This window comes from Cavia porcellus, unplaced genomic scaffold, assembly GCF_034190915.1.
Source record: "Cavia porcellus strain 051 isolate PalLab524CR breed Dunkin Hartley unplaced genomic scaffold, mCavPor4.1 scaffold_21, whole genome shotgun sequence".
Classification (NCBI taxonomy): Eukaryota; Metazoa; Chordata; class Mammalia; order Rodentia; family Caviidae; genus Cavia; species Cavia porcellus.
Window position 1 is genome coordinate 8,590,386 of NW_026947504.1, and position 24,955 is coordinate 8,615,340.

Below are 24,955 nucleotides of genomic sequence, written 5' to 3' on the forward strand. Positions count from 1 at the left end.
CTATTGTATGAATATAACATCTTTGCCTGTCACTTGATGGGAATTTGGCCATCTTTGTACTTTTGTCACTATGTCTGGCAGATGTTATGAATATTCACATGCAAGTTTCTGTGTGGAAACATGTTTTTACATATTCCAAATATATACCTAGGATTAGAACTGCTGGGTCTGACACTGCAGAAGATCGGAGTTATTGTTAAACTGTTTTCTAAAATGACTGTACAATTTTACATTGCTATAAACAGTGTATGCAAATCTGTTTTATCTCTATCCTGTTATTTTCTTTTTAACTGCATACCAAAGGTATAAACAAGTATTTTATTGAGGTTTGATTTTAACCCCCAAATTACTAATACTGTCGGACAACTTGTCATATTCTTATTGGATATTTGAATATATTCTTTGGAGAAATGTTTTCTGAAATACTTTGCTGAAACATTTGTTTGAGAACTACAAGTCAGTGTCTATTAGTCTTTTCTCTTGGGTTCAGGTTACTCTTCAGATAGAAATTCAGTACAGCTGGAAGGTAGGATGGAAAATATGTAACACTGATACACCTTAAGCACTTTAAGGTCTCTTGGTTTAGGGAAGGTGGTAGTAGTCAATATTTAGGATTTTTACCCTCTTCTCATTAAGGCCCAGGCCTGTTCTCAGTTGTGGTGATGTCACTCAGTCCGGCCTTTTCTATTTAACCTCTACAGATACTACACCTCTCATTTTATGCCATTATGAGAAAAGGGAAGATACCTTGATTCAGTAACTGACAAAGGAATTCTCACATATTGCTTATTGACTTAGATATTGTCTTAGATATTGCTTATTCTCATTGCTGAGTCATACTGCTGAGACAACTTAAGGGATGAAAAGCTTATTGAAACAGTTTGTAGAGTTCAGGCTGGCTTTGCAGCAGGATAGCATGGCAAAAATGCATGACAGAGAAGAAAAAGCTCATGCCATGAGGGCAGGAAGCCGAGAGAGATATCAAGGGAGGAGAAGAGATACACCCTTCCAGGCAATGGCCTAGCTGATTTTAAATCTGTGCTATTATATAAATGAGCTTTAAGGAGTCAACCAAGATAAACTTGTGTCCCCAGTTTTCTTAAATTCTCATGTCCCTGAGAAGAACAATGTAGCTGGCTATAAAATTCTTCCTTTAGTCAACTTCCTTTTCCTCAAAGATTGGTTGACATCAAACTTTACATTAGCCCTTTTATCGTAGTTTACTCACAGATCTAAATTTGACTCAACTTTAAAATTAGGTAATATTCTTCAGAACTCGTGATTGCAATGTGTCATGAATTTTTCCTATTTGCTATAGTGTCATCTTAGTACAAGAACAATATTGGCTAAGGGAAAATTACTGAGTCAAAATTTCTTTCCTTCAGAATCTTGTAAATATTTCCATTGTTGAAATATTTCTCAGGGGAAGTCTGGAGTCTGTATTCTTTGCCTGTGGGAAATTTGCTTTTTATCCTTGAGGTACATTATATTTATTAGTTTAGGTCTTGATTACAGTAATTTTCCATTACTTTTTCTTGGAACTCAGTGTTCCCTTTTAATCTGATGTATGCAGATATTTTTATGTATGTTATTCATTGATTCATTCATTTTAAGTCTAATTTTAAAATCTCTGATACTGTCAATATTTTTAGTTTGAGTCCCTTGCTGTTTATTTTGTTTCTGCTTCTTCTTATTCATGTGTATGTTTCTTTAACATACATCAACTGCTCTTAAAAATGCATTTTTGAATATTCTAAAACCCTAGATTCTATGTTTATTCCTTCGAAATTGATTTTCAAACTGGAAATGGTGGTGCATATCTGAAATTCTAGCATTAAGGAGCCTGAAGTAGAAAAATCACAAGTTAGAGGCCAGGCTGGGCTATGTAGTGAATTCAAGACCAACTTAAACTACACTGTGAAACCCCATCTCAAAAAAAGGACTTTCATTTTTATCACCTAGGATACTGAAAACAGTATCAACAGGGAACCAAATTTGTGGCTTAAATTCCTTCCCCTCAATTCATGTATATTCAAGATACATATAGACAATAATCCATCTGTACCTAAAATTTTCTCTTTTCTTTCATTTTTTTCTGATCTGCGTAATATTTCTAAATTCCTGGAGTTGGAGGAAGACAGTGTCTTTATGTTTCTTTATGTTTGAACTGTTCACATTATGATTCTGATCTTAGTCCTCTAAGATCTTTTACTATGAGGAGAATCTTCCTACTATGAGGAGAAGCTTCTACTATGCTACAACTTTGGTTGCCCCAAGCCTTGATTTATATTTTTTAAGCCCATATAGATTTATATCAAGTCAAATATGAATATTTTTCAAATGTCTTGAAAGCATAAGCAGTTCTTTTTTCTGGTGTGCTGCTTACTGCTTGATTGCAGGCTTCCTTAAGAAATTGTCTTATTTCTACTATATTATCAGGTCTTTAATATTTTTGAGATTTATTAAAGTTTTGTCCATTATTTTTTCCACAAGAGTGTCATCTCAATTATCTGCATCATCATTTTCACAAATGAGAAGCTCGGTATAATTTCTCTCTAATTTGAAGACTCAGCTTTGCCATCTTTTCAATTATATATTAAGGATCCTATTTTATTTTACTTGATTGAATCTAGTTTTTCTTTCATTTGATATTCTGCTTACCCAAATTCCTGGTCTTCCTTCTGCACCAAGTAGTAATTTTCACAGGGAACACTCTTTATCTGATTAGTTTAGGAAAGTATATATTGAAATAAATACACATGAACAAGTGTTGAATTAATGAATGAATGAATTTTAGTCTTTATCATCTGTCTTAATAAACATAACATTATTCACAGTATTTACTACTTGCTTTGTTCGCCTAACAATGTATCATTTAGTATATACAAGCTAACTTTCACCTTTAAAATGTAAGGTGTGATATTAAGCCCTTTATTTATTCACAGATGAATTTTTAAACTAATTTTTACTTACTGTGTTATACAATAGTAGATAAAAAGGAAAGTATGTGATTCAGCTTCAGACCAAATATTGACAGTATGAGATTTTAAAATTAGACTTAAAATTTAAATATACGTTATACGTAGGAGATGTAACAGCACGCAACAAGCTTATTAAATGTTTTTATTCTTAAGTTTCTCAGTTGTGCATCTGAAATTTTTTTATCCTTTCGTTTTCTGAAATATGTGTTAGCTTAAAAAATAGCGCCTTAGGGCCGGGGGTTTAGCTCAGTGGTGTAAGTGCCTGCCTGGCAAGCATGAGGTCATGAGTTCAATCACCGGTAGCAAAAAAAAAAAGAAAGAAAATAGTGCCTTACCGGCTTGTTTTACATTTTATACATTTTCTTTTACAAACCCCGAAAAGCTCTTCTTCCTTATAGCTTGAAAGTATAATATTTTAGTGTACATAAATTACAGTTGATAACAAGAAGCAGAGATTTTCTGTGTATGCATAATCGATGACATTTTGTATAGGGACTTACATACTTATAAAATTGCTTAAAGAACAGGACAAGCAGCAATGACAGGATCAGCCCTGCCTCCTGTTTCAGAAGGCAAGCTACCATGGCCTCAGAGCTCAGGAAGCCGATGCCACAGAAACCACCAAAACTGTTGCTTTCATAGTGTTCTCTCCCAACTCCTACACGGGTGACTGGAATCAACCTTCACAAATCCTGAGGGGTGACGATCTGTCACTGAGCGGCCTCCAGTTCTCAGCAAAGCTCATGGCTAGACAGAAGATGCTGACTTTGCTGCAGGCTTTCACTTCTATTTTGCCTTGTTGATCAACAATACTGCACAGTAGTAAAGTGACCTTTATGTTTCTTCTAAGTCTCAGGTGAAGGAGCATCACTTCAAATCTAATTTACAGCAAGATTAATAATGCCAAGGAGCCTGGAAAATGAAGTTTTAAGCTTTCTAGACCCACAATTTTTAAAAACTTCATAAAAGTAGGAATGGATGACATAGGACAGTGACATACTTGGAAATATCATTGGTTTTAAGGACTTTGTCTCAGTAATTGCATTTGTTTATTTGCTGTTTTTGAATCTTAACTTTTAGGGCATATGCAGCTATTTATAGCAGCTGAATCACATGGCTTCACTCCATTCAGTGAGTAACCTATCACCCTAACTCTAACATAAGTCTAGAATTTCCAAAAATAAACATAGTCAAATCCAAACAGAGATAGATGATCTCTCAGAGAAAATAGAAAGTTTGAAAACAGAATAATATTTGGGAAGAAACCTTGTATTTATATTATCAGATGAAAAATTACTGCATCCAAGAAATAAGTATAAAAAGAGAGCTTTTGGAAAATATAAACATAATAAAGAAATTAAAATCTCAATGAAATGCCTAGAAATTAAAATAAGTTAGAGAAAATATTGCAAAAGATCTTTTAAAAATTGTAAACAAGAGTGAAAAAGAAAGGAAAGGCTGTATCAGAAGCCCAGCACCTGAATTTTAGGCATAAAAAGAGAAAGAGAGAGACAGAGAGACAGAGGGACAGAAATAGAGACAGAGAAATAGAGTGAGATATCAGTAAAGTAATTTAAGAGCTAAGTAAATTAGTTAGAACTAGAGTAAATTAATTTTCTAGATGAAATGGCTCAATAATATTATTGTATAATGGGTGAAATACAAGACCAAACCAAAACCCATCACTGTTTAATTTTTAATTGCCTGGGATAATGACAAAATACTACAATAAATAAAAATACAAGTTATGCATGGAGGATAAAAGTAAGATTAAAAAAACAATTTTTTAGCAAATACTTTGGTTTAGACAGATCTTTGCTTAACAAACACTTCACAATTATAAAAGAAAATTGTTTCCACCTAGAACACTATACTCAGTAAAACTTCCAATCAAATATCGTAAATAAAGATGTATTAGTACATTTAAGTTCACCACAAAATTTAACTCTTCTACATTATTTTTGGAAAACTACAAAAAGACACCAAAATGAGAAAGTAATTCAAGAGAAAAAGAAAGAAAAAACAGAAAAGATGTAAAAGAGGACAAAACTGAAATAAATCTCCAGACAATATTTAAGTTATTAAAGGACAAAAATGTAATCCAAAATATTAAGAAATCAGTTGATAATACCTAAAATTAATTAATCATAATATATTACAACGCAGATTAACTGAAACACGTATGGCACTTGCCTCTAATCCTAGCTCTTGGAATACTGAGAAGGAAAATCACTGAAAATTCAAAACCAGCCTGGGCTACATAGAGTCCAAAGCCACCCTAAACTACAAATGAGACCATATCTCAAAAAATAAGAAAAATGATTAGTGTAGAAGACATAAAAATACAAGTTTAAAAATGGTTGCCTCTGGGAAGGAAATCAGCACAGTGAGATGGATAAAGACAGAGAGCCATTGTATTTCATTATAAATCCCGTAGTGCTATTCAATTTTGAACCAAGGTCATATATTATTACAATGAATGTATCTTAGATATCAATAAAGTAGCTTTTATAAATCTTCCCACAAATAGAAAGGAAACTAAAATAACATTGATATTAAGAATAGGATACAACTAAAATATCAAAATATACAAGGAAGTAGAATGCTAAGAATCAGGAAAATGAGCATTTTAAAAATAGAGGGGCCAGGGATATAGATCAGTGGTGCAGCATCTGCCTGGCAAGCTCAAGGTCCTGGGTTTGATTCCCTGTACCCAAAAATAAAATAATAAAAAATAGAATGCAAATTACTTAAAAAGAATGAAATGGACTATCCATTTGTCTCAGTCTCCAAACCCAAGAAAAAGGCATTTCTTTCCATGGAACAGTTGATTAGTAGTGATTTGAAGAGACATCTGGTGAAAGCACAGGTCTGCCCAGGAAGATGTCTTTCCTGAAGGAGGAAACAGCTTGTGACCCAGAAGAAGCTGTCTGCAAGAGTGTCCCCAAGGAAAAGAGAAAAAATTTATTCTGCGAAAGAGCCAGTCAGCAGCGGGCCTGAAGAGGCTGCTGCCAGCAAGGGCAGCGCCAAGAAAAAAAAGAAAAAGCTCCAAAAACATCCTAGGAAGATTAGAATGGACAATCCCTGGGGTGCACTCGTGGGGACATTTCCCATTCCATGGCCTAAACCCCAGTCAATAAAAATGAAGCACACACCAAAGAGAACAAACCTGGAATAGATTAATATCCAAAGGCAAAATGGAAAGGATAGTCATAGGTCTGCCACCAGTGAAGCCACCAAATCAACCCATTTAAAAGGCAAATTATAATAAATGCTGTAGACACAAATAGCAATATACTTCGAAAGCTGTTACATGAAAATATATGCACAGCATCTTAAACCATCCTTTGAAGCCACAATGATAGTTCAGTACTGAAACCAAAGAAGTTATAACACAGTCCAGCATGGGCCAGTAAAATCCTAAAACCATCTTGACACATCAAATCCATCTCTGCGTTAGAACATTAATGCAACATTAATACATTACTCAATTGTATTCATATCAAAGACTAGAATTAAAAAGCCAAATAAATGAATAATTTAAACAAGTGTAAAAGTTATTTTAAACATGAAAGAAGATATTCTTCATTAAAAAGTATTTTCCTTAAATTGAGATCAACCATCAAAAAGATACAATAAGAGAAACATTTCTACAAAGCCAATGTTGACCTACTTTCAGAGTACCCATTATATACTGGAGATCCTGGCCATTGACATTTTATAACAACAATAATTTTTGTAATACTTTAGGCAGGTGATGCATGAAAGTTACATGGCAGGAAACTGGAAGATACATGTAAAGAGTGAAAATGTAGAAAATAAAATTATTCCCTAATTTACAACAAAGCTGAAAAGGAGAACGCTATTCTGTCTTAGGAACTGTATTATTGCTGAACAACTAACAAATAAATGATAGGTCCTTAACTAATATTTGACTTTTCATGTGGACATCACTTTCATATTCTTTACTAAAAATTTTTGACATGGGAGATTTTCATCATGTCTTAGGATGTTTTCCAATTGAAAACAATTAATATTGAAAGATTAATTTGTTCACTTGTCATACAACAAATGTAAAAAATTCTTAACTTTCCTTTTTTATTAATATATATTCATAATACATAATAGTTACATTCACCTTGAGGGATATGTTATACACACTTCACCTTGATCGCTTTTATCCTTTCATCCCCCACTTCCTCAGGTTCCCTTTCCATCTCCACAGTGTAATTCCATGTTTCCTACCATTTATCGTTTATTTTGTTCTTTAAATTATTCATATATTGGGTTTGTCACTTGGGTAGGGAACCAAAGTTTAATGCCTCTAGATTTAAGAATACAACAAATTTCTTTTTCTACAAATTCAGATTATCAGAGGAGGAAACGAAAGTGAGCTGTTACTTACTAGCATTACTGTGATTATTTGAGGGAAAAGATGGAATGAGACAGCAAAGATACGGGGTTAAGTCACTCCTGCAGCCAAACACCTTTTGTCCGCCATCTTTTTGGTTTATTTTGAGAACGGTTATAACAATTACAAACCGCAAGGTGGCGCTGCTGGCTAAAGAGAGAAAAAATAATGCCTTCACAAAGGACGTTTCTGATTGCAGCGTCAAAAGGAAGTCTGACTGGCAAGCAAGAGAAATCGTGGTAATCTTAGTTGTGGAAAGTGCGGGTCTCTCCTCATGAGAATCGCTATTATTTAGCTCAGTTTTAAGGATTTATTTGCTGCCACTTCCACGGACTGCTTGAGGCTTAGTGGGATTGTTTTTGCAAAACTGACCAAAGGATGGAAGCCAGATTGGAGCGTGCCGCACGGTACAGGCAAGTGCTATTTCTTTGTGTCATTCTGGGGCTATCTTGGGCTGTCACGGAATCGCTTCAGTATTTTGTGGAGGAGGAAACTGAGAGAGGCACTTTTGTGGCCAATCTAGCAAAAGACTTGGGGTTGGGGGTGGGAGAACTGTCAGACCGGGGATCTAGAATTGTTTTCGACCAAAATACAGGATTTTTACTGCTTAATTCGCTGACTGGTGATTTGCTTCTAAATGAGAACTTGGACCGAGAGGAGCTGTGCGGTCCCATAGAGCCCTGTGTAGTGCCTTTCCAGTTATTATTGGAAAAGCCATTTCAGATTATCCGTGCTGAGCTACAGGTCAGAGATATCAATGATCATTCTCCAGTATTCCTAGACAGAGAGATTCTGTTGAAAATATCAGAAAGTACCACTCCAGGGGCGACATTTCTCCTAGAAAGGGCACAGGATTCAGACACTGGAACCAATAGTCTGACTAACTACACCATCAGTCGCAATGCCTACTTCCACATTAACGTGCATGACGGCGCGCAGGGAGATATCTTTCCGGAATTGGTACTGGATCAGATGCTGGATCGTGAGGAGATGCCTGAACTCAGCTTAACCCTCACAGCCTTGGATGGTGGCTCTCCGCCCAGATCAGGGACCACACTGGTACGCATCCTGGTGGGAGATATAAATGACAACGCCCCTGAATTTGTTCAGTCCTTTTACAAAGCCAAGATACCCGAGAACAGCCCCGTGGGTTCCCTGGTTATCGCCGTGTCAGCTAGAGATTTAGATACTGGGAGCAATGCAGAAATGGTGTATGCATTTTTTTATGCCACTGAAAGAATTCTCAAAATGTTTCAAATCAATTCAACCTCTGGCAATCTTTATCTTAAAGCCGATTTGGATTACGAGGTCATTCAAACTTACACATTAACTATTCAGGCCAAGGATGGTGGAGGACTGTCTGGAAAGTGTACCGTGGTTGTTGAGGTAACAGATATAAATGATAATCCACCGGAAATTCTCATGTCATCGTTAAATAGTCCCATTGCAGAAAACACACCTGAAACAGTCGTAGCTGTTTTTAGGATTAGAGACAGAGATTCGGGAAACAATGGGAAAATGGTGTGTTCCATTCAGGATGACATTCCCTTCCTCCTGAAGCCATCTGTGGAAAATTTCTATACTCTAGTAACAGAGAAACCTTTGGATCGAGAGTGGATCACAGAATACAACATCACCATCACCGTCACCGACCTGGGGACGCCCAGGCTGAAAACCCAGCACACCATCACCGTGCTGGTCTCCGACGTCAACGACAACGCCCCCACCTTCACCCAAAGCTCCTACACCCTCTCGGTGCCCGAGAACAACAGCCCCGCCCTGCACATCGGCAGCGTCAGCGCCACAGACTCAGACTCGGGCACCAACGCCCAGCTCACCTACTCGCTGCTGCCGCCGCCCCACGACCCGCTCCCGGGCCTCGCCTCGCTCGTGTCCATCAACGCCGACACCGGCCAGCTGTTCGCGCTGCGGGCGCTGGACTACGAGGCCCTGCGCGCCTTCGAGTTCCGCGTGCGCGCCACCGACCGCGGCGCGTCCCCGCTCAGCGGCCAGGCGCGCGTGCGCGTGCGCGTGCTGGACGCCAACGACAACGCGCCCTTCGTGCTGCACCCGCTGCAGAACGCGTCCGCGCCCTGCACCGAGCTGCTGCCCCGCGCCGCCCAGCCCGGATACCTGCTCACCAAGGTGGTGGCGGTGGACGCCGACGCGGGCCAGAACGCCTGGCTGTCCTTCCAGCTGCTGCAGGCCAGCGAGCCCGGGCTGTTCAGCGTGTGGGCGCACAGCGGCGAGGTGCGCACCGCCAGGCCGCCGGGCGAGCGCGACGCGCCCAGGCAGCGGCTGCTCGTGCTGGTCAGGGACAACGGCCAGCCGCCGCTGTCGGCCAGCGTCACGCTGCACGTGCTGCTGGTGGACGGCTTCTCGCAGCCGCACCTGCCCGGGCCCGAGGCGGCGGCCGAGCGCGCGCAGGCCGACCCGCTCACCGGCCCCCTGGTGGTGGCGCTGGCCTCGGTGTCGTCGCTCTTCCTGTGCTGGCTGCTGCTCTTCGTGGCGCTGAGGCTGTGCGGGAGGAGCGGGCGGGCCGCGCTGCCTGGCTGCCCTGCGCCCGAGGGCCCCTTTCCGGGCCAGCTGCTGGACGTCAGCGGGGCGGGCACTCTGGCCCACAGCTACCAGTATGAGGTGTGTCTCACTGGAGGAACTGGGACCAGCGATTTCAAGTTCCTAAAACCTATTGTCCCCAACCTTCTACCCCAGAGCACAGGGAGAAATGTGGAAGAAAATTCCGCTTTACAGAGTAGTTTGGGTTTCTGACAGAGAAGGAAAATATAATCTGTCTGTAATATTCTTAGGAACCTATATTAAGTTCATGTAGAGATGAGTTTTATTTTTTAAAAGCAGTTCTAAAGTCAAAGACTAAATTTCCCTGCACCAAAGAGAATACAGTTGTTTTTTAAATCTCCCTGAGGATTGAAACCAAGGCCTCTGGGAATGCAAAGCAAGTGTTACACCCCTCACCTGCATTCCAGGCTATTCTGTTTCAGACAGTATCTAATAGGTACAGAGTGTCCTGGGAGTTAGAATCTTCATTTCAGCCTCTGCAGAATCTGGGGTTGCAGGCATTTACCACCTTGCCCTGTCATGATCCACTATGATTCTGAAGAGCCCTCCACAAATTATGAAATGTGTGTTATGTTTTATTTTACACAAATTTATTTAAAGTGAGGTCCACAAATAACAAGTTTTGAGATTTTAAAAATTGTTTTCCATCCTGTTCAATCTTTACTGTTACTCTCCCTTTCTGCTTAGAATTTTGTACAAGTATATGTATCCTAAGTTTAATCAGCATAGATTGACAGTATCTTCTTAAACTTTTTAGAAAAATAGAAATCACTATGTACCATGCACACTCTTAATCTCAAAAGGAACCTATTAGTGGTACTTCAGAAAAGAGCAAATAGATGTTCATAGAGACTTATAAAGGTCACAAACTTAGAGGGTGACAGAGCTAACCATATTCCCTAATTTTGTCTGATTTTGCATCTGTGGACTTGCAACAATGCTACATTGTTTTTGTCATTATCAATGGCCTAACAAAGGAGAAGAAAAGTTTCTGTTATGTTCAAAATTCCTGTTCATTTCCTTTTGTATTTATAATTAATGTTCCTATTGTTCTATAGTTTTATTTTCACATAAACCAACAATGCTCCTGGGGGTTTTTTTGGTACTAGAGATTGAACTCACAACCTAGTACTTGCCAGGCAGGCACTTGTGCCACTGAGCTAAATCCCCGCCCCAAGAATCCTGCTTCAATAAGTTAATTGTTCAATTATTAAAGTCCTGATCTAACCAAATATGAAATTTTTAATAGTGAAAGATCAGCCTGTACTTTTGCCTTTTCTCCTGAACATATGACTTTCATTTAACAGAAGAGATTAATGGTTGTGAATAGGAATGTCACACAATTGTGGCTGTTTTATTAGTTCATTATTTACCCTGGCTGGTTTTTCTTTAGCCATTCACTGTTACATTGGTACCATAATTTTATGCTTTAGTAAGGTTTACTTTTAATTTCCTTCTCAGTATGCTGCAGTGCAGAATCAGGAAAATTTAAGAAATGGTATACTTTAAAATATGTAATAGAGAAATATGCATTGAAGGTTAGAAATTCTAGGGAACTTAAGAAGAAGCTTTGTTTATTTTGATAGTCTGCAACTGCTTGTTCTTTAGATATCACCTGTGGTTGAGGTTGTAGTAGTGCAGTGGTGGAGTGCTAGCCAAGCATGCCTGAGATCCTGGGTCCCATCCTGAGCATTAAAAATGTAATTCAATATTTCTGCATGGTTGTATTCTGCAAACATCATACACTAGAACCAATAACTCCAAAAAAGTATTATTACTGTATATAACTAGTTAAACATAGCCTAAGGACAGAAAAAAACTCACAAGAGTAACTTTTTCATAGTCTAAAGTTAAAATTATCCAATTTCCCCAATAAACACATGGCATGAAAAAGAGAAAGGAACATTTACACAGTGAAAGGACTTGAGATCTACCAAAAGTCCAATGTTTGGGGAATCTTATTTGGATCATGATTCATACAACAATAATTCTGAAAGTATTTGAGGAATTTGAATATAAATGATATTAATAACCTTAATTACACAATTTCTTAGCCATGATAATGGCATTGTAGTTTTATGATTCTCAGAAAGTCATTAACAGAAATGCATAATAAAGCATTTGTGGGTGAAATTTGCTTTTCCTAAGATGTGAGAATATTAGAGGAATAGAATAAAGAATTATGGAAAAATCATAATTATTGTTGAAACCAGTGATGAGTATATGAACGTTCACATATTATTTTTAATGAGGTTTAAGAGTTTTAGAAAATTGATCCTGTGAGTTCATCTTTTTTTAAAAAAATCATATCCTCCAAAAATACACAATCACCACTGATGTCACATGTTTGTACCTCCACTAGTTTCCTGCATCATTTGACATGATATCTTTAGAGATAGTCCTGCTCATCCATTCTTCTACTGCATGAATATTCAGGTGTTTGCTCCATTTATAGCAAGAGATTCATGAAGACTTAGTTGTTTGGTGACATGTACTTGCCATGTATAGTTTTTTATGAGGTTAATCATTCTTTAAATTAGTTTTCTCTCCTGTTAGGTGGGGAATTCACAACAGCACTGTGTGGTATGTGCTATTATTCTCTCAAAGAAGACAAAGAAGTTAAATAATTTGTACAAAGTTCATGGCTATCAATTATTTCTGCAATTAATTGTAATAAAGAGATATAATTCTGAAAGACATCTGCATTACGTATATATTTTTTCAAATTCAAATATACACATGTCAAATTTCCTGTCTATAATGATTTCCAGCCAAATCTTACCTAAATGTGCCCCAAACTCAATAGCATGACGGAAAGTCTCCACTAATACCATTCCTCTTGTTTGGCCTTCAGACAACTGTCTTTCCAGTAAGGAACAGCCAGCATACAGGTGACGTTATAACCTTAATTATCCAGGTGATACATACAGTACAGGTACTGGTAGGAATACTGCATCCATTTTCTTCCACTAATTGTAAGATCCTGTGAGGACGCGTGGTGGCGCTGCAGGATAAGAAGGGACAAACTGGAACTGCAGGTTCTCCATTAACTAGAAAATTTTACCAGCACAGCCTGGGAAACTCGGATGCTGAAACTGAGACGGGGACTCAGACAAAAAGGAGGTCTGTGTTCTCTGAAGAAGGATTTGAAAAGTACTGGCATATTTCTCAGGTATCTTGTGGAATAACTACAGTTTTAGATACTGGAGACTTTACAGTTGAGAAGGAAAGCAGAAGGAAAGAAAGCTGTACCGCAGCGCAAGGACAATGGAAACCGGCCGGAAGCTCTTTGGCACACAAAGGCAAGTCCTGTTTTCCTTTTTCCTACTGGGTTTAGTTTTGGTGGGCGCGGTGGAACTCAAACGCTACTCTGTGGTGGAGGAAATGGAGGGCAACACCTTTTTAACCAATTTAGCAAAGGACTTGGGTCTGAGCCAGGGGGACCTCTCCAGAAGGGGGATTAGGGTCATTTCCAAAGGGAACAAACTGCGCTTGCAGCTCCATCAGGAGACCGGGGAATTGTTCGTAAATGAGAAACTGGACCGAGAGGAACTGTGTGGACACGCAGAGCCCTGTATGCTGTATTTCCAAGTGTTGCTGGAGAGTCCCTTAGAGTTTTTCCAAGCTGAGCTACAAGTAATAGACATAAATGACCACTCTCCTCAATTCCTGGACAGAGAAATGTTGCTTACAATATCAGAGAGCAGCGCTCCTGGGACTACATTTCCACTGAAGAAAGCTCAGGACATGGATGTAGGACCAAATAATATCGAGAACTATGTTCTTAGTCCCAACTCTTATTTTCAGGTCCTCACTCGCAAAGGGAGTGACGGTGGGAAATATCCTGAACTGGTGCAGGACAAAGCTCTGGATCGAGAGGAGGAAGCAGAGCTCAGGTTAACCCTAATAGCACAGGATGGTGGCTCTCCACCCCGGTCTGGCACTGCTCAGGTTCACATAGAAGTGGTGGACACAAATGATAATGCTCCTGAATTTGAGCAGCCTCTCTACAGGGTACAGATCCCTGAGGACAGCCCCATCGGCTTCCTGGTTGTCATGGTCTCTGCTATAGATATAGACATAGGAATCAATGCAGAGATTTCCTATTCACTCTTCCAGGCTTCAGAGGACATCAGTAAAACTTTTGAGATCAATCCTATGACAGGAGAAATTCGACTGATGGACCAACTTGACTTTGAAAGAATTCAGTCCTATGAAGTCAATGTGGAAGCTAAAGACACTGGAAGCTTTGCTGGAAAATGCACTGTCCTGATCCAAGTCCTGGATGTGAACGACCATGCCCCTGAGCTTACTATGTCTGCGCTTACCACGTCCATCCCAGAAAACTCACATGAGATAGTGGTTGCAGTTTTCAGTGTTTCAGATCTTGACTCCGGAGAAAACGGGAAAATAAACTGCTTCATTCAGGACGAGCATCTACCTTTCTTGCTGAAATCTCCAGTAGAAAATTTTTACACACTACTAACAGAGAGCCCGCTGGACAGAGAGACCACAGCGGAGTACAACATCACCATCACCGTCACCGACCTGGGGACGCCCAGGCTGAAAACCCAGCACACCATCACCGTGCTGGTCTCCGACGTCAACGACAACGCCCCCACCTTCACCCAAAGCTCCTACACCCTCTCGGTGCCCGAGAACAACAGCCCCGCCCTGCACATCGGCAGCGTCAGCGCCACAGACTCAGACTCGGGCACCAACGCCCAGCTCACCTACTCGCTGCTGCCGCCGCCCCACGACCCGCTCCCGGGCCTCGCCTCGCTCGTGTCCATCAACGCCGACACCGGCCAGCTGTTCGCGCTGCGGGCGCTGGACTACGAGGCCCTGCGCGCCTTCGAGTTCCGCGTGCGCGCCACCGACCGCGGCGCGCCCCCGCTCAGCGGCCAGGCGCGCGTGCGCGTGCGCGTGCTGGACGCCAACGACAACGCGCCCTTCGTGCTGCACCCGCTGCAGAACGCGTCCGCGCCCTGCACCGAGCTGCTGCCCCGCGCCGCCCAGCCCGGATACCTGCTCACCAAGGTGGTGGCGGTGGACGCCGACGCGGGCCAGAACGCCTGGCTGTCCTTCCAGCTGCTGCAGGCCAGCGAGCCCGGGCTGTTCAGCGTGTGGGCGCACAGCGGCGAGGTGCGCACCGCCAGGCCGCCGGGCGAGCGCGACGCGCCCAGGCAGCGGCTGCTCGTGCTGGTCAGGGACAACGGCCAGCCGCCGCTGTCGGCCAGCGTCACGCTGCACGTGCTGCTGGTGGACGGCTTCTCGCAGCCTCACCTGCCCGGGCCCGAGGCGGCGGCCGAGCGCGCGCAGGCCGACCCGCTCACCGGCCCCCTGGTGGTGGCGCTGGCCTCGGTGTCGTCGCTCTTCCTGTGCTGGCTGCTGCTCTTCGTGGCGCTGAGGCTGTGCGGGAGGAGCGGGCGGGCCGCGCTGCCTGGCTGCCCTGCGCCCGAGGGCCCCTTTCCGGGCCAACTGCTGGACGTCAGCGGGGCGGGCACGCTGGCCCACAGCTACCAGTATGAGGTGTGTCTCACTGGAGACTCTGGGACTGGTGAGTTCAAATTCTTGAAGCCATTTTCCCCCAACCTCCCACCCCAGAGTGCTGGGGAAGAAACAGAAGGAAACGTTGCTGTCCGGAACAGTTTTGGCTTCCAGTAGTGGACTGATTGTGATGCTGTGTTTTCTGCCGTTTATTCCTAAATGACTCAGCTATAGAAATTAAGTGTTAGGGAGAAACATTTCACCTTTAGATATACCTTTGATTTTTCTCTTGTAATGGATTTATGCGTTGAATTTTTACCTTTCAGTTTATAAAATTCAATTCTAATTTTGTAGTGTAATGCTAGGGATAGAACCTGTGGCTTAGTATATTGGTGCTTTATAATTGAACTGTCCCTGGCTCAAGTCTTCTTTAGTGCACTTATTTACATGTTATCGTCCCAAATCAGCGTCCTGGGGACCCTGGCTCACTGGAGGTGTGTCTCACTGGAGACTCTGCGACAGATGAGTTCAAATTCCTGAAGCCAGTTATTCCCAACCTTTAACCCCACTCCCCTGGCAAAAATGTAGAAGAAAATTCTACCTTCCCAAATAGTTTTGTATTTAATAATTGACGGAAACCCTCTTTTAAAATATTTACTTAATATTTCCTGATGATTAAGTAAATTGTTTATGCTATTTGCTACTAACTAGGCACTGTTCAATCTTCTGTCATTAATTCCAATTTATGCTTTAGTATATAAGTGGTTTTTTTCCTTATACCTATTCTCAGTGAATTATTTCTTATAGAATTCTACTAAATTAAAAACTTTATCTTCAAAGTTGATATTGGTTTTTCTAAATTTCAACTTAGGAATATCTTTATTGAGCTTGTATTCATCACCTCTATATTTTTTTCATGTTAGTTTTTTCCCCTAAACTTCTTCATTTATTAAAATAGTCTGGTGCATGTATGTTTACTATTTTATATATTTTATTATACTTTCTAAATTGGTCTTTTATCATTCTTGATTTTAATTATAACACTTCTAAAGTTTTATTTTTTTAAAGTTCTATTTTCCATTAATATCTCTTCTAAAAATTATAGAACATTTCTGTTCTGTGATATGATAAATATCTAATCAGCTTTATCTAAAAGTAAGGAAATTTAATTTGAATAGTTGAGTATGTGTAAATATGTTTAACTTTGGGAACCTAAAGACACAATCCATTTTATGGACATAGAAATATCTAATAATATCTTAATTCTGTGTGAGAAATTTAGAGTCCTGTTAAATTGTTAATACAAACAATGCAATTCCAATGCAGTCAAGAAACAATAGAAGTTACCTAGTAAAGGTATAGTGTAGCTTTCATATTTAATAGGATCGGTTTTTTGCCGTTGTTTGATTCTGGTTTGTATTATAGAAGTATCTAGCTTTTTCCTAGTACATCTCTGAATTTAGTTACATCCCTTACTATGGAAAAATTACATCTTTCTAGATATAGGTTTTGAATAAAATATTCTGTGAAGCAGATACTAAAATGATTTTCTTAATTTCAAAAGTGGTAGGTATGTGTTAATTTGATCCATCCTTTGCCTTCCTTTATTTGATGCAATGAAATTAGATCCTACTAAATATCAATTAATAGAGCCCTTACAAGAAATTTTGGGCTCTTTTTTTCCATGCAAATTGTTTTAATGTTAAAATTAAAAAGGCAAAGTAAATAGATATTCAATATTCAATAGTCTGAATATATCCTGTAATTTCCAAATGGTAGGGATTGATAGGCATTTAATATTGTTTCATACTCACTAAGAAGCCCTACTCACTAAGATTTCTTGACTCATACCTCAATATAAGCACTAGTGAGGGACTAATTTTCCAACCAAAGATAACTAAGATACTATTCCTGTCCTTTGGTGGCTCACATGTGGAAGAAGGGCCACACTGGTATGAAACAGGAAACAATACTATTTACAGATCAATCATATTTACATTCATATATTGTTACAGCAGCAGAGAGGAGAAACAGCCTAAATGCTTGGTTCTTACTACACAGTGAGAATTCTGTTTAGGGAGTGTGGTGAGATTTTTTAATTTTTTGAAGAATGACATGAAACTAGTTTCTTTTTGGATTCCTATGCCCAAGTTTTCTGGAAACGTGAAATTTGTTACTATAGTGTTCCCATAGGCATTCACAATTTTTCTGTTGATTGCATGGGAATTAGTCAAAAATGAAAAGCCTATTAAAAAGCTAAATCTAGCAGTGAAGTAAAGTTACTGCAGCAATGCTTTTAAAAATACTTAAATTTTAACTTCCCCATGAAACAATGAAGAATCCAAGAATGCGAATGAATCTCTATATTAGCATTATTTTTAACAAAAGAAAGAAAATTTGAAATAAACTACTGCCAAAAAAATTCTTAAATACTCACAAGTTGGTACCATCATTTTATTCTGATGGAAACCACGCGATGGCGCTGCAGGTTAAGGAAACCGAGAAAGGTGAACCCAAGCGGTCACCCGAGTTACTAACAGGAAGATCCGTGGGAAAAAACGCTTTAGCAGCCCACGCTTTGAACGGGAACAGGGGAAAACGTAGCTACCTGCTACTATATGGTTTTGGTCTGAAGTGTGCGACTAGTTATGCAGAGCACCTGGTTGTGATACATACTGATGAAAAAAAGCAACTATGGAGGCCAGAGGATTGCACTTTCTCAGACAAAGGCAAGTCCTACTTCTTTTCTTACTCTGGGATGTGTCCTGGGCAGATGCTGGGTTTGGACACTATGTGGTGACTGAGGAAACAGAAAGAGGATCCTTTGTGGTCAATCTGCCAAAGGATCTGGGGCTAGGGGTGGAGGAGCTGGCTGCAAGGAGAACAAGGGTGGTTTTTGATGACAACAAACAATACTTGTTCCTGGATTTTCATACTGGAGATTTGCTCACAAATGAGAAACTGGACCGAGAGAAGCTGTGTGGCCCTGCAGAGCCTTGTATGCTGTATTTCCAGATTTTAATGGATAACCCCTTTCAGATTTACCAAGCTGAGTTGAGAGTTAGGGATATAAATGACCACTCACCAGCATTTCAGGACAAAGAGGTGATTTTAAAAATACCAGAAAATACAGCTGAAGGAGCAGTATTTCGACTACCAAGGGCACAGGATTCAGATGCAGGGCTTAATGGTATCCAGAACTATACCATCAACCTCAATTTTTTTTTCCATATCAAAATTAATGACAATGATGAAGGCATGGTATATCCAGTGCTGGTGCTGGACAAAGCTCTGGACTGGGAGGACCAGCAAGAGTTCAGTTTAACACTTACAGCAATAGATGGAGGGTCTCCACCCAGGACTGGGACTGCCACTGTACGGATAGTGGTTTTAGACATCAATGATAACGCCCCACAGTTTCCCCAGGAGCTTTATGAGGCCCAGGTTCCAGAAAACAGCCCAGTAGGGTTCCTTATTGTTAAAATCTTTGCAGAAGATGTTGACACAGGTGTCAATGCAGAAGTTTCCTATTCATTTTTTGATGCTTCTGAAGATATTCGGACAACTTTTGAAATCAATTCTCTTTCTGGGGCAATCACTCTCAACGGGTTACTTGATTATGAGTCAGTAAAGTCTTACAAGATAAACGTACAGGCAGTTGATGGTGGGGGCTTGTCTGCAAGTTGTACAGTTGTGGTTCAGGTCTTAGATATCAATGATAACTCCCCGGAATTGATCATATCATCACTTTCCAACTACATTGCGGAGAATTCTCCTGCGACTGAACTGGCAGTTTTTAGAATTAGAGACAGAGACTCTGGAGAAAACGGAAAGATGATTTGCTACATACAAAAAAATGTGCCTTTCCTTCTAAAACGCTCTATGGAAAATTTTTACATTCTCATGACAGAAGGAGAATTGGATAGAGAAAGTAGAGATGAATACAACCTAACCATCACAGTCACCGACCTGGGGACCCCCAGGCTGAAAACCCAGCACACCATCACCGTGCTGGTCTCCGACGTCAACGACAACGCCCCCACCTTCACCCAAAGCTCCTACACCCTCTCGGTGCCCGAGAACAACAGCCCCGCCCTGCACATCGGCAGCGTCAGCGCCACAGACTCAGACTCGGGCACCAACGCCCAGCTCACCTACTCGCTGCTGCCGCCGCCCCACGACCCGCTCCCGGGCCTCGCCTCGCTCGTGTCCATCAACGCCGACACCGGCCAGCTGTTCGCGCTGCGGGCGCTGGACTACGAGGCCCTGCGCGCCTTCGAGTTCCGCGTGCGCGCCACCGACCGCGGCGCGCCCCCGCTCAGCGGCCAGGCGCGCGTGCGCGTGCGCGTGCTGGACGCCAACGACAACGCGCCCTTCGTGCTGCACCCGCTGCAGAACGCGTCCGCGCCCTGCACCGAGCTGCTGCCCCGCGCCGCCCAGCCCGGATACCTGCTCACCAAGGTGGTGGCGGTGGACGCCGACGCGGGCCAGAACGCCTGGCTGTCCTTCCAGCTGCTGCAGGCCAGCGAGCCCGGGCTGTTCAGCGTGTGGGCGCACAGCGGCGAGGTGCGCACCGCCAGGCCGCCGGGCGAGCGCGACGCGCCCAGGCAGCGGCTGCTCGTGCTGGTCAGGGACAACGGCCAGCCGCCGCTGTCGGCCAGCGTCACGCTGCACGTGCTGCTGGTGGACGGCTTCTCGCAGCCCCACCTGCCCGGGCCCGAGGCGGCGGCCGAGCGCGCGCAGGCCGACCCGCTCACCGGCCCCCTGGTGGTGGCGCTGGCCTCGGTGTCGTCGCTCTTCCTGTGCTGGCTGCTGCTCTTCGTGGCGCTGAGACTGTGCGGGAGGAGCGGGCGGGCCGCGCTGCCTGGCTGCCCTGCGCCCAAGGGCCCCTTTCCGGGCCAGCTGCTGGACGTCAGCGGGGCGGGCACCCTGGCCCACAGCTACCAGTATGAGGTGTGTCTCACTGGAGGAACTGGGACCAGCGATTTCAAGTTCTTTAAACCAATTTACCCAAATATTCCCACACAGCATTCTGTAAATAATAGTGAAAATAGTCCTACCTTGTGAAATAACTTTGGAGTCTATGGCCATACCATCCAGAAGGCACCCAGTCTTGCCTGAGATATCTTTGGATTTAATTTTCAGTAAAAATTTTGTTTCAATTTCCATACACGTTTAAAGTGTTAGACTACCGTATCAGTTAGTGTAGTTTTGTACTAGTTGTTATGCAATACTACTTGTATTTTCAATTTTAATTGTCATCAATTATTCACTGGTTACCAGTGTGATTTCATTCATTTGCAATAGAAACTAGTTTTAAATGAATTGCCATATACATTTAAATGAGTTAAAGATTTAATCCTTTCCAAATGCAAAAAACCTTGTTGCTGTTTCTAATTCTAAAGAAGGAAGATTTCATTTTTCTCCTGTTTATTTTGTTGGTGCTTGAGATTGAATCCATGCTATACAAAATAAGAAGCACTCACTATGCTTGAGTTACAAGCCAGTCGCTGTTCTGATATGTTTTTCCTAATCCTAACTACTCGTCTTTTGTACTTCTCTCATAAGAAGTCACCTCTACACTTTAAATTTTATTCTAAAGTTTTATTTAGTCATGCTAAATATCATGCTATCTACTTCTAAATACAGTATTGAAAGAAATACTCTGTTGCTGTGCTCACTGTAAAATGAAGCAAATCATTTTATGATTGATATTGGACCTACATAATCTCTTTGTGTTGCTTCCTTAAAATATATTACACTTAGTCATATTTTCTTATGCTTATATATAAAATGGACCGTGTCTTATAATTTCAGTCAAACCTGCATGAAACCTTTAGTCATAACCTGCATGAAAATGAATATACCTTTTAAAACATTTTGAAAGTTTGTGTATGAAAATATTGGACTGATGAAACAGTATTTACATTTAACTTTAGTTTGGAAATTTGTTTTAAGATTATTTTCAAATTTCAAAATCAAAGTAAATTAAAAATTATAAAGAAAAACAATAATGTTTTCAATCCCCTGCCAACCCTGTATAGTGGCTACTTCTACAATTGATTGCAGTACTTATAATACTACTTTATCTTGATATCTGGTTTTATATTTTAATAATTTCTTGCTAGAATACAAAATGTTTATTTTCCAAATACTAAACACAATCACTGTATATTCTCGTATTCTAATAGAATTTTTTAAGTTGAATAGTAGTTTATATTTCTAAGCTGTCTGCTAAATATACAATACTATAGAATCATTAACTTTTTCTTGAAAAATACCTTTCCTAGACCTGATAATTGTTGTGTTGTATTTACATCATTTTCTATTAGTTGATGTTGATTTTTCACACCATCTCTCTTGAATATCATTTTTTCCCTAAAATATATTGAACTGTATCAAATAACTATCCATTATGTTTATTCCTTGCAGATTTTCACCCAAGTTTCTACTTCATTTATACCTTTTGCTTTATAAGCTGTCATCCTGGGAGATTTTTCCTTTAATATTTTTCTGTATTGGTCCCCTATTGATTTATCTTTTAACCATTATAATTATTTTCTCATAACTGAGAATAGACAGTTTGAAGGAAGAAATGTTTATTTTGTCTCATAGTTTCAGGGTTTCAATCTATGACTATTGCAACTGACTTGTGGCAATGGAACAACATTATGGTAGAGGAAAGGTGATTGCCTTAGGGCAGCCGAGAAGCAGAGAGTGTGGGAAAGAATGAGAGGAAGAGGCAGGTAACCATACATAGTAAAAAAAAAAAAAAACAGTTCACTCCTCCATGACATACTCACTTTAGCTAGGACTCACCTCCTGTTTCTATCACTAAGCACTTTCAAAGTATGATTTTATCACTAAATGGGGTTACAAGTCCCCATAATCTAATCACTTGCCCTAACCCTGTCAGCAACATATCCTTCAAAGTAATGAACCTCTTAGAGGATTATGTTGGATCCTAATGATAATAGCTAATATAGGATACAGTATATTCTTCACTCCTTACTTGACTCTGATATTTGATTAACATACATTTCACTATACCTTACAAAAATGGATGCAGAAGAGGTAAAAAATACTTTGAGGCCTTGCATTGTGATCTTTTCCCTTTCATTTTATTGTAGTTTTACTGGATATAAAATTCCATGTTGAAAATAATTTTACTTCTGATTTTTAAAACACCGTTCCTAAAAAAAAGGTTTTAGGGCTGGGGATTTAGCTCAGTGGCATAAGTGCCTGCCTGGCAAGCACGAGGTCATGAGTTCCATCCCCAGTACCGCAAAAAAACCACCATTCCTTTTATTTACTGCACAGTTCAGAAGACTAAGTCCACTCTTAATTCCCATCTATTTTTATGTGATTTGGTTTTTTTCTGTCTTTGTAGAAACAATGGAAATCTTTTCCCTTGATTCTGAAAATAACTTATTAGTAACTCATTAATCTAGACATATGAGCATTCCTTAATTCTCATATTCTGGAGTTTAGACGTAATGTTTAGACAGTTTTGAGAAGTTTTCTTGTTAAGTTTCACTATAATTTGTCCCCTAATTTCTACATTCGAACTTTAACCAGAATCTGAATTATACATGGGGATCTCCTGAGTTGACTGTATAAGACTTCAAACTTGTTTTCCTTTTTTATTTTTCTCTTTACCTCCTGTTCCACATTTTTGACAACTTATTTAATCATTCAGTCTTTAAACTTTTATTTTTGATTTATTTATTTTTAAAAGTTCTTTTTTATCCTCTGAGTGTTTTTTATAGTATGTTGTGATAGATTTATAAACATATTATCTTCTCTCATTATAAGTACTTATATTCTTAAAATATATTATGTAAAAATGCATCATACTGCCATGACCTGTACAGCCAAATGAGATTAAGAAAAAACTAGACACACTAAAAGAAAATCTAGGCCCAGATGAGACCTAATCTCTCTGATGGAGAGACAGTAACAACCCAGTACAGTCTGGGTCTTGATTTGTACACAGTACACTCATGACAGGATCAAAAATGCAAGGTCTCAGTGTTTCACTGACAACACTGACAATGAAACATTCCCAGAGCTATCTGTGCTGTAGTTAACAGGGAGGAACCACAAGGTCAGACACCTGCTGGACTGGCCTTGCTCTAGTCCCAAGGAGTTCACTGACTTCCTGCACAGCTGAGGCTGAGATGCTCCTCACATCGTAATGTGTGTGTATGTGTGTGTGTGTGTGTGTGTGTGTGTGTATGATCACAGAGATGATAACAACTTGGTCAGAGTAATATATAACTTGCAAGGTGTAATTAACTCATGACCTGTTATCATACTAAACAATACGTAGAGAGTATAGTCACTATTAAAATGAAATGGACAAATACATATGACTTAAAACAATGGGTAGCATGTAGTAATTATGAAATTAGGTATTCTTAATTTTATTTCTTTGGGACATCAAGTCATATCAAAGACACTTATATATGTTTATTCTTATTCCTTTTTTAAAAAAGGTAGCATTTGAACCTATTTCAAGTTATAGGGAACTCTTCAATTGTCTTTTGATTTTTAGCTATATTTTCATACTTAATAATGGTGCCATATCAATATGCTGACAGTCAACTTTTTGTGAGTATAAACATTCTGTTATTGGTAGGGCTTCATTGTAACGAAACCACGTTAGCTTAGGGTAACTATCTTGAAAGACAACGACATCAGTATGTTTAAGTTTTTCTTTGGGCTTTCTATAGTCTTGAGTTTAAAAATCTAGAGTACCTACTGTATGGGTGTGGGCCTCAGATATATATCTTTTGTCCTACAGTCTGTGAGAATTGCATAGGAAAAGACCAGAAATTTCACCAATCAAAATGCAAAGTTTGATTTATTTTTCCTATGTTTACTTTCATACCTGACACTTGCATTCAGCTCTGCCAGTGTCTTCAGGACCACCAAAAGTCTCATTCAGTTTCTCCAGAGTGTAAATTGTCCGTTTTCTGATCCTGAAATACTTTCTTGTTTCTGTGGGCTGGAGAAAGGAACAGCGAATTCAAGTCTCCTACATACATACTTTCAATGAATAATTTTTCCATTTCTTAATTAATTTCAGTCTCCTTGTGCATCTGGTTCTTCCAATCTCTAAGCTAAATATACAGTAATTTACAGGACAAACCCACTAGTTTCTTGTATCTTCAAAGAAGGAACTTTTCCATTTCTTGAAACTTCTGAGTCAGAGTAACATCTGCTTTATGTCATAAACATATGTGCTAACTTGTTCACTCAGCCCTTGAAAGTTCCTTTTTTTCTTTTTTGTCATTATCTGGGTACTTTAAATAAAAGAGATTAACTGTGTGCATATATCTACTTTTCTCTTTCTACTTTTTTGCTGATTATTTCAACTGTGTATCGAGCTTATGTTTTAACAAATGTAAGTTGAGTTTAACATTTTAAGTGCAAAGTTGCCATTTATTCTTACTGTGATTTTGAAGTTTCCTATAATGAACATCATTGATCA

At 40.1% G+C, this 24,955-nt stretch overlaps 3 protein-coding genes across 3 annotated transcripts; all 3 read left to right on the top strand.

Moving 5' to 3' along the window:
* The first annotated feature begins 386 nt into the window (after positions 1-386).
* Positions 387-12,666, top strand: LOC106025010 (protocadherin beta-7). Its single transcript, XM_063232246.1, has one exon. The coding sequence runs from the start codon at positions 7,771-7,773 to the stop codon at positions 10,159-10,161; it is 2,391 nt and encodes a 796-aa protein (XP_063088316.1). The 5' UTR covers positions 387-7,770; the 3' UTR covers positions 10,162-12,666.
* A 144-nt stretch (positions 12,667-12,810) lies between these two features.
* On the top strand, positions 12,811-15,754 carry LOC100717776 (protocadherin beta-13-like). The gene has a single exon (XM_013140945.3). It carries the CDS (start codon positions 13,237-13,239, stop codon positions 15,634-15,636), a length of 2,400 nt encoding a protein of 799 aa, XP_012996399.1. The 5' UTR covers positions 12,811-13,236; the 3' UTR covers positions 15,637-15,754.
* Positions 15,755-16,572: 818 nt separating this feature from the next.
* On the top strand, positions 16,573-24,800 carry LOC101787232 (protocadherin beta-10-like). The gene has a single exon (XM_063232250.1). The coding sequence runs from the start codon at positions 18,154-18,156 to the stop codon at positions 20,524-20,526; it is 2,373 nt and encodes a 790-aa protein (XP_063088320.1). The 5' UTR covers positions 16,573-18,153; the 3' UTR covers positions 20,527-24,800.
* The last annotated feature ends 155 nt before the right edge of the window (positions 24,801-24,955 follow it).

Coding starts and splice junctions, on each gene's coding strand:
- LOC100717776 (XM_013140945.3), top strand. CDS start 13,237: ATGGAAACCGGCCGGAAGCTCTTTGGCACACAAAGGCAAGTCCTGTTT.
- LOC106025010 (XM_063232246.1), top strand. CDS start 7,771: ATGGAAGCCAGATTGGAGCGTGCCGCACGGTACAGGCAAGTGCTATTT.
- LOC101787232 (XM_063232250.1), top strand. CDS start 18,154: ATGGAGGCCAGAGGATTGCACTTTCTCAGACAAAGGCAAGTCCTACTT.